This window comes from Salvelinus alpinus, chromosome 3 (assembly GCF_045679555.1).
Source record: "Salvelinus alpinus chromosome 3, SLU_Salpinus.1, whole genome shotgun sequence".
Classification (NCBI taxonomy): Eukaryota; Metazoa; Chordata; class Actinopteri; order Salmoniformes; family Salmonidae; genus Salvelinus; species Salvelinus alpinus.
In genome coordinates, this window is record NC_092088.1 from 46,931,598 (window position 1) to 46,946,566 (window position 14,969).

The 14,969-nt window shown below is 42.2% G+C and overlaps 2 protein-coding genes across 2 annotated transcripts; one reads left to right on the forward strand and one right to left on the reverse strand.

The window, feature by feature from the left end:
* Positions 1 to 52: 52 nt before the first annotated feature.
* On the reverse strand, positions 53 to 5,164 carry LOC139570832 (DNA-directed RNA polymerases I and III subunit RPAC1-like). Its single transcript, XM_071393045.1, has 9 exons — positions 4,845 to 5,164; positions 4,491 to 4,562; positions 4,268 to 4,375; positions 4,015 to 4,147; positions 3,771 to 3,890; positions 3,147 to 3,299; positions 2,663 to 2,812; positions 2,437 to 2,553; positions 53 to 503 (listed from the first exon to the last, which is right to left on the reverse strand). Exons 1-9 carry the CDS (start codon positions 4,932 to 4,934, stop codon positions 385 to 387), a joined length of 1,062 nt encoding a protein of 353 aa, XP_071249146.1. The 5' UTR covers positions 4,935 to 5,164; the 3' UTR covers positions 53 to 384.
* A 155-nt stretch (positions 5,165 to 5,319) lies between these two features.
* On the forward strand, positions 5,320 to 6,546 carry LOC139570833 (dual specificity protein phosphatase 13A-like). Its single transcript, XM_071393046.1, has 3 exons — positions 5,320 to 5,673; positions 5,893 to 6,107; positions 6,218 to 6,546. The coding sequence occupies exons 1-3, from the start codon at positions 5,450 to 5,452 to the stop codon at positions 6,415 to 6,417; spliced, it is 639 nt and encodes a 212-aa protein (XP_071249147.1). The 5' UTR covers positions 5,320 to 5,449; the 3' UTR covers positions 6,418 to 6,546.
* The last annotated feature ends 8,423 nt before the right edge of the window (positions 6,547 to 14,969 follow it).

Genomic DNA, 14,969 nt, shown 5'->3' on the forward strand with positions numbered 1-14,969 from the left:
GATAAGAGCATCCGTAAAATCTAAAGTATGCACAGATGTTGCAACATCAGTATTTAGAGTAATATGCTTTACCTTTATTGTTTCATGAAACAAGTTCATACAGAACACAACACATAACTGTGCACCTGGCTGAGAAGAGCCAATCCCGCCATTGACAAATTAGTTCTAAATCCCTCTTCATTCAGGAAAGACCTCAACCTATTTTTCTTGTATACCCAAAAGGACAAAATAAAAAATAAAAGAAATCCTCAGGATTCACACATTGTTCTGCTATTCCAACTGGTGTTGTATTCTACTGTCCAAAGCATGTTGCACACCGGCTCATCACACACATATATCCAACCCCTGTAGTGGGTATTTACATCTGGTCCAACTTAATAGCTCTTATTCCATCTCTGTGGAATCGAGTTCACTGAGGAATCTCTGACACTTGGTCATGAGAACTTTGATGGCCTCTGTGACCAGGACATCAGGTGCCAGGATGCCAGTGGATTCTACAGAAACTGTATGGGAAAGAGGAAAGACAGGATTGATGACAGTGTTCATGCACAGAATGCCAAACTATACTAAACGAACAAAGTACTAGAATCACTTGAGGAAAAACAATTAGCTTCTACAGTGCAAAACAATATGGGCCACTACAACAAAATATTGAACAGGGAAAAAAATATAGCTATGCTAATGATCGGTCTTCTGATAGATGGAAAGGCTTTCCCAAAAACCTTCAATTAAATGTTAACTAGCTACAAAGTAACCTATTCCTATCTACCTGGCAGAATGCTATCATTATTATTTGCATCAATCCAGTGGGCATTTGTTTTGCAAATGCCCACTGAGCTACAAAAAAGGACTGATTGTGTGAAAACCTAAAATAAAAATGTAACAAAACTTAAAGCCTTAATTCCCCCAACCCCCTTCCCACAACCCTTGCAAAAATATTCTAGTGAAAACACTATGGGCTATGTACTAAACTTAGCAAAAAAAGAAACGTCCTCTAACGTTCAACTGCATTTATTTTCAGCAAACCTAACATGTGTAAATATTTGTATGAACATAAGATTCAACAACAGACATAAACTGAACAAGTTCCACAGACATGTGACTAACAGAAATCGAATAATGTGTGTCCCCGAACAAAAAGGGGGGGGGGGTCAAAATCAAATTTAACAGTCAGTGTCTGGTGTGGCCACCAGCTGCATTAAGTACTGAAGTGCATCTCCTCCTCATGGACTGCACCAGATTTGCCAGTTCTTGCTCTGAGATGTTACCCCACTCTTCCACCAAGGCACCTGCAAGTTCCCAGACATTTTTTGGGGGGGAATGGCCCTAGCCCTCACACTCAGATCCAACAGGTCCCAGACGCGCTCAATGGGATTGAGATCCGGGCTCGTTGCTGGCCATGGCAGAACACTGACATTCCTGTCTTGCAGGAAATCACGCACAGAACGAGCAATATGGCTGGTGACATTGTCATGCTGGAGGGTCATGTCAGGATGAGCCTGCAGGAAGGGTACCACATGAGGGAGGAGGATGTCTTCCCTGTAACCCACACCGTCCCAGACCATGACAGACCCTCCACCTCCAAATCGATCCCGCTCCAGAGTACAGGCCACGGTGTAACGCTCATTCCTTCGACGATAAACGTGAATCCGACCATCACCCTGGTGAGACAAAACTGCGACTTGTCAGTGAAGAGCACTTTTTGCCGGTAATGTCTGGTAAGGACCTGCCTTACAACAGGCCTACAAGCCCTCAGTCCAGCCTCTCTCAGCCTATTGCGGACAGTCTGAGCACTGGAGGGATTGTGCTTTCCTGGTGTAACTCGGGCAGTTGTTGTTGCCATCCTGTACCTATCCCGCAGGTGTGATGTACCGATCCTGTGCAGGTGTTGTTACATGTGGTCTGCCACTGCGAGGCAGACCACATGTATTAGCTGTCCGTCCTGTATCCCTGTAGCGCTGTCTTAGGCATCTCACAGTACGGACATTGCAATGTATTGCCCTGGCCACATCTGCAGTCCTCATGCCCCCTTGCAGCATGCCTAAGGCACGTTCACGCAGATGAGCAAGGACCCTGGGCATCTTTCTTTTGGTGTTTTTCAGAGTCAGTAGAAAGGCCTCTTCAGTGTCCTAAGTTTTCATAACTGTGACCTTAATTGCCTACCGTCTGTAAGCTGTTAGTGTCTTAACGACCGTTCCACAGGTGCATGTTCATTAATTGTTTATGGTTCATTGAACAAGCATGGGAAACAGGGCTTACACCCTTTACAATGAAGACCTGTGAAGTTATTTGGATTTTTACAAATTATCTTTGAAAGACAGGGTCCTGAAAAAGGGACGTTTGTTTTTATGCTGAGTTTACTAGACATTATGACTGTACATTTCACAAATTCACGAAACAGCAACATAGTCATTTCTAAATTCACTGGATACCTACAGATAAAATGGTCCCGCACTCTTGCAAGTTTCACAGCATTCTTGAGGTCGTCATGTCGGAGAACCTCCCTACTGCAGGTATCTAAGCGGCTGTTCACCACCTTGGCAACAACCTTTCCTGAGACGGACAGAGAATTAACTACATGGAACCTAAATAGCTACAGTAAAAGTACAATTTCAGTATGTGCAAAGGACAAGGCTTCAAAATGTTATAGCTACTGTTTTACCCCCATGGTTCTCCACTTCAATGACTCCAGGTGAGAAGCAGCGTTTTAGTCGCTCCGCTTTCTCCCCCTCCACTGTTTCCATTAGTGTGATCTCAGGAAGGAGTCTGTAACTGGCTGTAGCCACAGGTGAAAACTTGGCGTGGTCTTGACCTGGAAACATAGAGCATAGGATTAAGCCATCAGAACAGCTAAGAAAGATCACTAACTTCAACAGAATATGACGGAGATCTGTAGCGACAGGCAATGGTGTAGCGAGGGTAAATTAACGTAAAGTATTTTTATTTGGACGAGTGTTTACCCACCCATTGCTAAAAATGCATTGAAAATACAGGGAGCATCAACTTATTCAGACAAATATCAGCATTTACCCACGTTATTTAAATTGTATACTACATCACTGGTTACAGGGCTTGAGAAAGGTTAAACTGTAGTGAGATTGCCATTGTGCAGACATTATAACATTTTGCAGAGAAAGTCCTCTCACCAATGCCTTTCACACAGTGCATGACTATATCCAGCTCCTGTCCAGGCCGGAGCTGCGCCAGAAGGATGTCCCCATGTACTGGACCGATGTTGGCATCTGCAAACACATCAGCTTGGTTCCCAATAGGGGCCCACTTCATGTCCTTAGAGTACACTGAGGAAAAACATTATAAAAAAACGTAATACAATTCTACTCATTTTACCATGGGACAGAGACATTTTTGCAGTTTTAAAGCAAATCTCCTACACTTCTACAAATTTTTCCATGACTTATGCCATGTTGAGAGTGACTAAAATCAATAGAGGCCCCCTGAAGGTCAGGGGCCCTGGGCACGTGCCCTGCATGCCTGGTCGGTATTCAACAACGATTACGACAAGTTTAGATAACTGGCTAGACTAACTTAACAATCTAAAAATTGTTAGCTGACATGGCTAATTGAGTGACTGTCAGTGACTGACATAAAAACTACTGACACACAACCAAATTTCAAACTTGCACCATGTGCATTCTACTATTCTAACTCTCAACAGTAAGTTGAGACTCCCACCGACTTCCTAATGGGGCCCCTGAGCGTCCAGTGACCACTTATGCTTGGAGCTGGCCCTAGTCCACGGCCTTACCTACCCATGTGATTCAAGTAAAGTTCCCGGGGGTCAGCGGAGTCTTTGGTGGCTCTGGGGTTCCTGGTGCATTTGATCTTCAGTTGAAGTTGAATTGTGTCGATTTCTGTGCCTTCCTCGTCCCCTGAGAAAAGCACAAATGCCTTAAAACTGATGTAGTTGGCAGTGACCCTCTACAAGACAAGTCTTGGAACTTTCTGTTAACATTGTCAGAGGAAGGGGAGACAAGGTATGCAGCATAAATGTACCTGCGTTTCTGTACTCGAACAGTCGTGGGTCAGCCTTGATAGGGATCAAGCCCAGCCTGTGGGCAAGGATCTCATCCTGAATGATAGATGTGTTGTTGTAAATAAGCACCTTCTCGACAGCCATAGTGGGGACCTAGGAGAGGGCGGATTAATACACGTCATGTTGCTATGTACCATATAAAAACATAATAAACATGGACACCACTAATTATTATATATTTTTATTGTCAGGGCGCATTTGAGTAGTAGCTACCTCTGCTAGCAATATCCTTCGAAAGGCATTGGCGAGAGCAGCATCTATGCCCACCATGTCGAACTCCAGAAAAGTCTCATCCATTTGCACCACGTCGATTCTGAAATTCTGCAATATATACATAATATTGACGTAAAGGGTATTTTTGGCATTCCACTCAACAGACCTGAATGTAAAATTAGACCAGCATGATAATAGTTAGCTAACTAGCTAAGTTAGATACCTTTTGAAATTTCTGCAAGTTCCATGTGTCATCGTAGCCTGGATAATTGCCAGGGTAATCTGTTGTATGAACCTGGAAACATTTGAACAGTTTTAAAGTACTTATACGTCGCAGATCAACTCATGTATTGGCGTATTAAACACAGTACATATATTTCATGACAAATATGCTGTGTGCGAACTGTGTTGTTTTTTCTACCGTACTAACGTTAGCTAGCTAACGCGTTAGCTGCACATTATGTTTAGCCAGCAAATGTTGGCTACCCGTTAATTCCAATAAGATCTGCACATATATTTCAGACACAAGCAGTATCTTAATTTATCTGATTTTATTGTATAATCTTAAATCACTTACATTTTTTATATCAAATTCACCTAATATCACTCTATCCCGAATTTCATCCACGTTGCTCATGGTCGCTGCCATTTTAGCCAATGTTTTCATTGACGTCACAAGCTTCGCTCTACTTATTGTGGCGCTCTCAAGCGTCAGATAAAATGAAAACTGACAACAAAGACAAAAAGGAAAACTAGTTATCAGTATATTTGCTGACAAACCTAAATGCGTTTTAGACTGTCACTCTTCATTCAAGAACCCCGAAATGGGTGGATCTGTGAATCATGCTGTATGCTGCTGTATGCAGCCAGAGATGTAGTAGGGTTGTAATAGCATTCTTCCTTTTTTCAACCCTGCAGACATTTAAGCCATTGGGCTTCAATGTCCACTAGAGGGGGTATAAAGTTGGAGTTATACATTTTGTCAACACCGCTAACTGTTCCATCTGTTCATGTCAGTCACTTGCTGTCATAACGCAAGCTTGAAAACTCTTCCTACCTGGCACACCAGGCAAGCAAAAACAAGTGTGCCTAGTGAGAGTTTGCAGTACAGAGGCAATGGTCTGTTTATGTTCGAGACCTGTATGAGCTGAGGACTGTCACTGTTTATGTTTCGGCTTTACAATGGCCAGTGAGGGAGTTTCAAGTACAGTGTCCAGCAAGACAGGTGAGCTACTGGGTTGTGTGTCAGGTGTCTCAGGCTCATGTGACTCTGGGCAGAGGTGTGAATGTGAGCCAGATATGTGTGAGCCTCCATCTCTGGAGGAGCTGGAAGAGGTGCTACATTCAGCCCAGAGCTCCTGTAGGCATGGAGACGAGGTGTGGCCCAACCTATACCTGGGGGATATGTGAGTACACCTGCTTTTCCAGTCGTAATTACACAGACACACACATGTGCATGCACACACCTATACTTACACATCACGTATGTTTGGAGATGGTGTGTTGTTGTGTGTCTCAGCTACATGTCTCATGATATGTATGGGCTGAATCAGTATGTTCTGTTGGCGTGTGTGTGCGTGATGGTGCGTGTTATTGTGGTGATATCTCTACGTTGTTTCTCCTAGGTATATGTCTCATAACAAGTATGAGCTGTGGAGGTTGGGCATCACTCATGTTCTGAATGCAGCCCATGGTAAGATGTGTTGTAAAGGCAGTGATGATTACTACGGTACCACAGTCAGCTATTACGGTGTTCCTGCCAATGACCTACCCACCTTTGACCTCTCACCTTTCTTTTACCCTGCTGCTCAGTACATCCACCAGGCATTAAAGTCAGGAGGTAAGCCACGACCCATACAGTGCGCTGGTGTGTGTGTTGTCTGTGTGTGAGTGTGTGCGTGAGTGTGAGTGACTGATGCGTGACTGTATATATGTTATTGTCTTCCCTAGGCAAGGTGTTAGTGCACTGTGCTGTAGGAGTGAGTCGGTCGGCTGCGTTGGTCCTAGCCTTCCTCATGATCCATCATCATCATCCTCTGCTGGCAGCCATCCGGCTGGTGCAGCAAAAACGATGGGTGTTCCCCAACAGAGGATTCCTAATGCAGCTTATTAACCTGGACTACACTCTTCACAGAGAGAGAAGGGACTGAATACACACACACCAGACCTGGGATAACTATAGTTTTGAATGTTATTTGTGGAAAGTAACTATACCTGTGACTATAGATCCCAAAATGACTACTTTTTAAATACAGATCTCAGAAAGTAACCACTTATTTTTTTAACGATTGGATGCCTTTAACTAATGGTAGGGTTGTATCTGGAACATAAACTATTGGATTAGCTACCTTCAACTAAAGGCATGGCTGTATCAGGAAATGCATGTTGCAGATAGAAATAGAATGAATAGAGCAAACACAATTTCCTATACTATTCAAATCTATCTTGCAGTCGATCATATTTGATGTACATAATGCATTTATATCTGAACATTCTGTACATTTCCAATCTCCTGAACAGGCCCCAGGTGTAGAAAATCAAGTCAAACCAATGATATTTTGTACAGATAAGTATAAATAAGTTGTGATGCTCAACTACATATCCTCTGGCGTGTTGATGTTAATGTGTTGATGTTCTCTTTATCCATAGACAGAATGATTTTGCAGTGCATGGTGATCAAACAGGTTTCCTGTTATATTCAGAGGTGTAGGGAGGGGGAAGTTTATGAATAAAAAAAAATTGTAATTATACAGATATTATACAAAACATGCACACAACAGTATTCATACCTTGTTTTAGTTTTTTAGAGTGTATGACTCTTTAAAACAGAACTGGAACGGTCAAAAGCTGTAATTAATTTTATGATAGCAGAAAATACTTCAGAGAAATTCAAAGCCATTTGTAAACATTGCAAACGGGAAGTTGGATGCTCAGAAAAAACTATTTTGAACCTCTTTGTCCATCTGAGAGTTCTTGTTTCAAACACACACTACACAACATATCCCCGAAATATATAATATGTAGTGTGCAACTCTTTGTATTTAAAAAAAAATATCAAACACACACTATCTTTAAAGGGATAGTTTACTCAGAATACAAATGAACATGATTTTCAACCTAGCTTGTCTGTAGTTGATTCAAGAAGGCAGTTTAGGGATATTTAGTTCCCTTAGACAATTAACTGACTTATTTTAGCAGTTACTGTTAGCATTCTCAGTAACATTAAATGATCATACTAGATATTTACACCAGTCGCCAACTCATCGATCTTCAAGTCATTATTAGTCGATCACTAAACATTTCGTTTTTTATTCGCGGTGCAATTGATTTAGAAGCCCTGCGCACCGGGTAAACAAAGTGTTCCCATTTTGAACAATTTAATTTGTCTGAAAAACAAACTCCGCCTTTCCCAGGGGACAGGGGCATCTGTGGATCGTGCGAATGTGCCTACTGCGCTGGCCAATCGGATAGCTCAAATCACCGTACCTACAGCGCTTCCAAGACCTCCGCCACAGCATATATTGATATTAGCCTACGTAAGATTTAATAACTTTTAAAACCATGGCCACTGAGAGACTGTCAAAGAATACAGCAAATAGCTGCTGTTTTTACGAATGAGTTCATGATTAACTTTTTATTCAGCACTGTCAACACTATTACAAAACATAAAATGCGCTTGAGTGGCCTAGCCAAGTGTATCGACAGCCCTGCGTTTTTATTATTATTAGCAGCTCGTAATGTCTATTTTAATATGAGGAATATTTAACTTTCTCTGGTCATAGGAACAACATGAATTTGTGCATGGCAGATGCGGTGCGACTAGAGTTTCGCCATCAGGTGGGAAACAGATGCAGCATTCAAAACAACTCGGAACTGGGAACTCGGAAATCTCTGGCTTCCGAATTCAGTGTATTCAAGACAACTGGGAACTTGAAAAAAACGAGCTCCAACTGGGATTTTTTTTGAACGGTCATCCAACTCGGAATTCCAAATCAGGAACTCGGGCATCTTTCTAGAGCTTCAACTTTCCGACCTGAAGATCTATGACGTTATGATTTGACATCGGTTTTTTTTCTTCAGAGTTCCCAGTTGTCCCAGCACCATTACCACAAGATGCTTGTACCATCAGTCCAGTAAAATAAAAAAGCGAATTATTTAAATTAATGCTCAGCAGTAACTCTCAAGCTCTACACCCACCGATCTATTTTGTTATCAAAGATTGAGTTTTGAAATAGCCTGTAATATGGTCTGAGAATAACATTATTGTCAGGCCAGACATATAGCCAATATGCTGTGATAATGTAGCAGGCCTACTGCCCAGCCTCTTTCCTACAGAACAGTTTTTATTAGGTTAATGTAAAAAAAAATGTAAGTCATGCTTAAAAAAAACTGAGTGGTAGATCTCGGCTTGATTTTTTACTGAGGAAGTGATCTTGACTCAGAAAAGGTTGGTGACCACTGATTTAGACTAATTAAACAAACTGTTGTAGTTTATGTTTCTTCATCAAATATTTGGCAGCCATCAAATATATATATTTTTGTTTTCAAATAACTTGCATATGTTCAAATACCTTCAAATATTATTTGTTTTTCTGAGAGATATTCAAAATACTTTCAAATATGATTTGTTTTTCTGAAACATGTATTTGAATGCCAAAGGAAATGATTTGTTTTTCTGAAACATGTATTTGAATGCCAAAGGAAATAATTACTTTTTGTGTATTTAACTAATAATTGCCTATATTCAACTGCCTTGAGTATTTTTAAAGTTGGTATTTTCAAATAAACTACAAATACAACAATTGTCTTCCCAGGTCTGACACACACGCTCGTTCTGATATGTCTTAATTTCTTATTTTTTTTTGGGGGGGGAGGGTTATGTGTGTATTATTATTGTATTGCTGCATTTTTTATTTTATTTTATTTTTATTTCACCTTTATTTAACCAGGTAGGCTAGTTGAGAACAAGTTCTCATTTGCAACTGCGACCTGGCCAAGATAAAGCATAGCAGTGTGAACAGACAACACATAGTTACACATGGAGTAAACAATAAACAAGTCAATAACATGGTAGAAAAAAAGAGAATCTATATACAATGTGTGCAAAAGGCATGAGGTAGGCAATAAATCGAATAATTACAATTTAGCAGATTAACACTGGAGTGATAAATCATCAGATGATCATGTGCAAGAAGAGATACTGGTGTGCAAAAGAGCAGAAAAGTAAATAAATAAAAGCAGTATGGGGGGTGAGGTAGGTAAATTGGGTGGGTAGTTTACAGATGGACTATGTACAGCTGCAGCGATCGGTTAGCTGCTCGGATAGCAGATTTTTAAAGTTGTTGAGGGAGATAAAAGTCTCCAACTTCAGAGATTTTTGCAATTCGTTCCAGTCGCAGGCAGCAGAGAACTGGAAGGAAAGGCGTCCAAATGAGGTTTTGGCTTTAGGGATGATCAGTGAGATACATCTGCTGGAGCGCGTGCTGCGGGTGGGTGTAGCCATCGTGACCAGTGAACTGAGATAAGGCGGCACTTTACCTAGCATAGCCTTGTAGATGACCTGGAGCCAGTGGGTCTGACGACGAACATGTAGCGAGGGCCAGCCGACTAGGGCATACAGGTCGCAGTGGTGGGTCGTATAAGGTGCATTGTTGGAGCTAGAAACATAAGTATTTCGCTGCACCTGCAATAACATCTGCAAAACTGTGTACGCAACCAATACATTTTGACACACACACATGATAAACACGCATACACAGTACACACACACACCCCTCCATTCCTCCCTCCTGTCATCTGGTGACCTCAGCTGTGACATAATGCCTGTTACATGACTCTCTTTCTTTCTCTGCTCTTTCTCTCTCTCTTTCCCCTTCTCTCTCCATTTCCATCTCTCATTTATCAACCCTGTATTGTAACCCTCTCTCTCTGATGGATACAGTGCCTTCGGAATGTATTCAGACCCCTTGACTTTTTCCACATTTTGTTACGTTACAGCCTTTTTCTAAAATATATTACATTTAAAAAATCTATCTACATACAATACCCCATAATGACAAATCGAAAACAGGCTTTTATAAATTTTAGCAAATTTATACATAAATAAAAAAATAAAAAAATGTATTTACATAAGTATTCAGACCCTTTGGTATGAGACTCGAAATTGAGCTCAGGTGCATCCTGTTTCCTTTGATCATCCTTGAGATCTTTCTACAACTTGATTGGAGTCTCCTTTGGTAAATTCAATTGATTGGAAATGATTTGGAAAGGCACACACCTGTCTATATAATGTCACACAGTTGACAGTGCAGTTCAGAGCAAAAACCAAGTCACGAGGTCAAAGGAATTGTCCGTAGAACTCCGAGACAGGATTGTGTTGAGGCACAGATCTGGGGAAGGGTACCAAAACATTTCTGCAGCATTGAAGGTCCTCTAGAACATAGTTGCCTCCATCATTCTTAAATGAAAGATGTTTGGAACCACGAAGACTCTTCCTAGAGATGGCCGCCCAGCCAAACTGAGCAATCGGGGGAGAAGGGCCTCGGTTAGGGAGGTGACGAAGAACCCGATGGTCACTCTGACAGAGCTCCAGAGTTCATCTGTGGAGGTGGGAGAACCTTCCAGAAGGACAACCATCTCTGCAGTACTCCACCAATCAGGCCTTTGTGGTAGAGTGGCCAGACGGAAGCCACTCCTCAGTAAAAGAAAGGCACATGACAATCAATGCTCACTGTCATGTTGAGCTGTGACTTGTGCAGCTGAGCGTTGTCTCCTGGGAATCTATCAGTTGAAACATTAATAATGAGATTACACAATTTAAAAGGTACTTTTTTCTCTCAGATTGGTATCTATTATATTATATTAGGAACTATAAATCCTTTACATTATGAATAGTGTCATCTGTCTAGTAAATTCTGGAGGATGCTTTCATCACTGGTGAGGAGGTATAGAATTGCAGAATGCTAAAAATGGAAGCTAACTGCAGGGGTGTGTGTGTGCGTGTGTGTGTGTGAATGCGTGCGTGCGTGCGTGTGCATGTGCGTGTGTGTGAATGAAGAGGAGCAGACCCGGTAAGAGGAGGGACTGTGCTGCCTGTTAAAGGTAAGTTGACTTGGATCAGATGGGAAATAGGTTTTGTTTGATTGTTGTTGACCAGACTGTTTTCTGCTCCGCTTAGGTTTATCTGTCTCTGTAACTAACACACACCTCCTCTCCAGACGGTGTCAGTATGTCTCTAAAGAAGCGGTGCTATGAACCTCCATCTGTCTCTGAGCTGCTGGAGTTCCTGTTAGTCCACTGACGGACCACAAGCCATCCCTTTCTCCTCTCATCCCTCGCTTCTCTCACCTCATCCCTATCTTCTCTTATCCATCTATCCATCTCACACACACACACACACACACACACACACACACACACACACACACACACACACACACACACACACACACACACACACACACACACACACACACACACACACACACACACACACACACACACACACACACACACACACACACACACACACACACACAAGGCAAGGTGTTTGTTCACTGTGCCATGGACATCCAATGTTCTGGCCCTGGGGTATCTGATGGTCTACAAGAGCCTTTCTCTATCTGAACAGATCCATCGGACCAAACTCTGGCTTCCTGGAGCAACTCATACAGCTGGACCTCCTCAGGCAGCAGAGGACAGAGACAGAAACATGAATGAGAACACACATACACACACACACACCATTCTGTATACATCTGGCCCTTCTTTAAACACTGTGTTAACAAACCTCCAAACGAGCTTCAACACCATACAACACTCCTTCCGTGGCTTCCAACTGCTCTTAAACGCTAGTAAAACTAAATGCATGCTTTTCAACCGATCGCTGCCCGCACCTGCCCGCCCGACTAGCATCACTACTCTGGACGGTTCTGACTTAGAATATGTGGACAACTACAAATACCTAGGTGTCTGGCTAGACTGTAAACTCTCCTTCCAGACTCATATTAAACATCTCTAATCCAAAATTAAATCTAGAATCGGCTTCCTATTTCGCAACAAAGCCTGCTTCACTCACGCCGCCAAACATACCCTCGTAAAACTGACTATCCTACTGATCCTCGACTTCGGCGATGTCATGTACAAAATAGCCTCCAACACTCTACTCAGCAAACTATATGCAGTCTATCACAGTGCCATCATTTTTGTCACCAAAGCCCCATAAACTACCCACCACAGCGACCTGTATGATCTCGTTGGCTGGCCCTCGCTACATATTCGTCGCCAGACCCACTGGCTCCAGGTCATCTATGTCTTTGCTAGGTAAAGCTCCACCTTATCTCAGCTCACTGTTCACGATAACAACACACACCCGTAGCACACGCTCCAGCAGGTATATCTCGCTGGTCATCCCCAAAGCCAACACCTCCTTTGGGTGCCTTTCCTTCCAGTTCTCTACTGCCAATGACTGGAACGAATTGCAAAAGCAGCTAACAGATCGCTGCAGCTGTACATAGTCCATCTGTAAATAGCCCATCCAATCTACCTACCTCATCCCCATATTGTTTTTATTTACTTTTTGCTCTTTTGCACACCAGTACTTCTACTTGCACATCATCATCTGCACATCTATCACTCCAGTGTTAATTTGTTAAATTGTAATTACTTCGCTACTATGGCCTATTCATTGCCTTACCTTCTCACGCCATTTGCACACACTGTATATAGACTTTTTTCAATTGTGTTATTGACTGTACACTTGTTTATTCCATGTGTAACTCTCTGTTGTTGTTTGTGTCGCACTGCTTTGCTTTATCTTGGCCAGGTCGCAGCTGTAAATGAGAACTTGTTCTCAACTGGCCTACCTGGTTGAATAAAGGTGAAATGTTTTTTTCATTAAACACACCTTGCAGTTTTATTTAAAGGGGCAATCTCCATTAGTACATACGTTTTTTAAAACGTTGAAATTAATTATATATACCCATTGATTCTTAAATACCTCGTGAGCTTAGTTCAACTGTCATACCCGATCATATTCCAAAAGATAAGCTTGTTTTACTCCCTTGATCATAAACAAAAACTGTGTCGCCTCAGAACATGGTTACATTTCTCAAGCTCTCAACTGCAGGTTGAACCTTCCGTAGGTGAAAAATATTTAGCATTTTGTGAATTATCCGCTCCAGTGACGTTGTTTTTGATAGCTTTACAGCAAGGTAGACAGTGAGACACAACATATTTAAATTCTTTGTAGTGACTTCACTGTAGTGAATTACAGTGTGACATTCTAAATACCTGACATCAGTGTCACCAGAGGCTAGTTTAACCTCAATAATACAAAGGGGGGAAACAGTTTCCTAGATGCTACCACCACTTCAGACTTCATCTAAGAGACTTTATTGCCAGCATCAACAGTAGCCTAGAATGCATTATCTGAGACATACACTTTATTAGGTAACACCACCCCGTTCACGAAAATACATCGCTCCTATAGACAATGAGTCACGTGGCCGTGGCTTGTTATATAAATCTGTCAGACAGGTATCGAGGCATTCAGTTACTGTTCGATTTAATGTTAGAATGGGTAAAACCAGTGACCTAAGCGACTTTGAGCGTGGTATTTTACACACGAAAGTGTCTAGGGTTTTCCGAGAATAGTACGACGAACAAAGAACATCCAGTCAGCGGCAGTCCTGTGGTCGAAAACAGCTCATTGATGAGAGAGGTCGAAGGAGAATGGCAAGAATGGTGCAGGCTAACCGGCGTGCCACAAAAAGACAAATTACGGTGCAGTACAACAGTGGTGTGCAGAGCTGCATCTCGGAACGCACAACTCATCGAGAAGCTCCAGTGGGCACGCCATCACCAACACTGGACAATTGAAGAGTTGAAAAACATTGCCCGGAACATGAAAGTGAGTTCAGTTAACTTGAGGGGCCTGCGCAGTCCCCAGACCTCAACCCTATAGAGCATCTTTGGGATGAGATGGAACGGGCTGTTCGCAGCATGAATGTACCACCGTCCAATCTGCAGCAACTGCGTGATGCCATCACATCAGCATGGACCAACATCCCTGTGGAAAGTTTACCTTGTAGATTGCCCCGAAGAACTCAAGCTGCTCTGGAGGCAAAGGGGGGGGGGGGGGGGGGGGGGTTCAACCTGGTACTAGCTGGGTATACCTAATAAACTGGTTATGTCCTAATATACATCAGTAGAGGCTGCGTAAGGGAGGACGGCTCATAATAATGGCTGGAATGGAGTGAATGGAATGGTAGCAAACACGTTTGATACCATTCCATTTAATCCATTCCAGACAATATTTTGAGCAATCCTCCCTTCAGCAACCTCCACTGATATACATTAGACATAACCATTAATACAGGTTACTAAAGACCTGATAACAGCAGTAATATTCTACTGATAAGGACTGCTATTAACGTATCATCACTGTAACGGTTGTCTGTTGAAGAAGAGGTGGACCAAAGCGCAGCGTGATAAGTGTTCATGCTTTTATTTCAACTGAACACTAAATACAAAAATAACAAAGAGAAGGAACGAAACAGTCCTGTCAGGTGCAGAAACAGAAAACAGAAAATAACTACCCACAAAAACCATGTGGGAAAAAGCTACCTAAGTATGGTTCTCAATCAGAGACAACGATAGACAGCTGCCTCTGAGAACCACACCCGGCCAAACAAAGAAATAC

Excerpts from the sequence above, each read along its gene's own strand:
- LOC139570832 (XM_071393045.1), bottom strand. The coding sequence starts at position 4,934 with ATGAAAACATTGGCTAAAATGGCAGCGACCATGAGCAACGTGGATGAA. Across the intron at positions 4,563-4,844 it reads GTGAATTTGATATAAAAAAT|GTTCATACAACAGATTACCC; the intron begins GTAAGTGATTTA and ends AAATGTTTCCAG. Across the intron at positions 2,813-3,146 it reads GCACTGTGTGAAAGGCATTG|GTCAAGACCACGCCAAGTTT; the intron begins GTGAGAGGACTT and ends CTATGTTTCCAG.
- LOC139570833 (XM_071393046.1), top strand. The coding sequence starts at position 5,450 with ATGGCCAGTGAGGGAGTTTCAAGTACAGTGTCCAGCAAGACAGGTGAG. Across the intron at positions 5,674-5,892 it reads AACCTATACCTGGGGGATAT|GTATATGTCTCATAACAAGT; the intron begins GTGAGTACACCT and ends TGTTTCTCCTAG. Across the intron at positions 6,108-6,217 it reads CCAGGCATTAAAGTCAGGAG|GCAAGGTGTTAGTGCACTGT; the intron begins GTAAGCCACGAC and ends TGTCTTCCCTAG.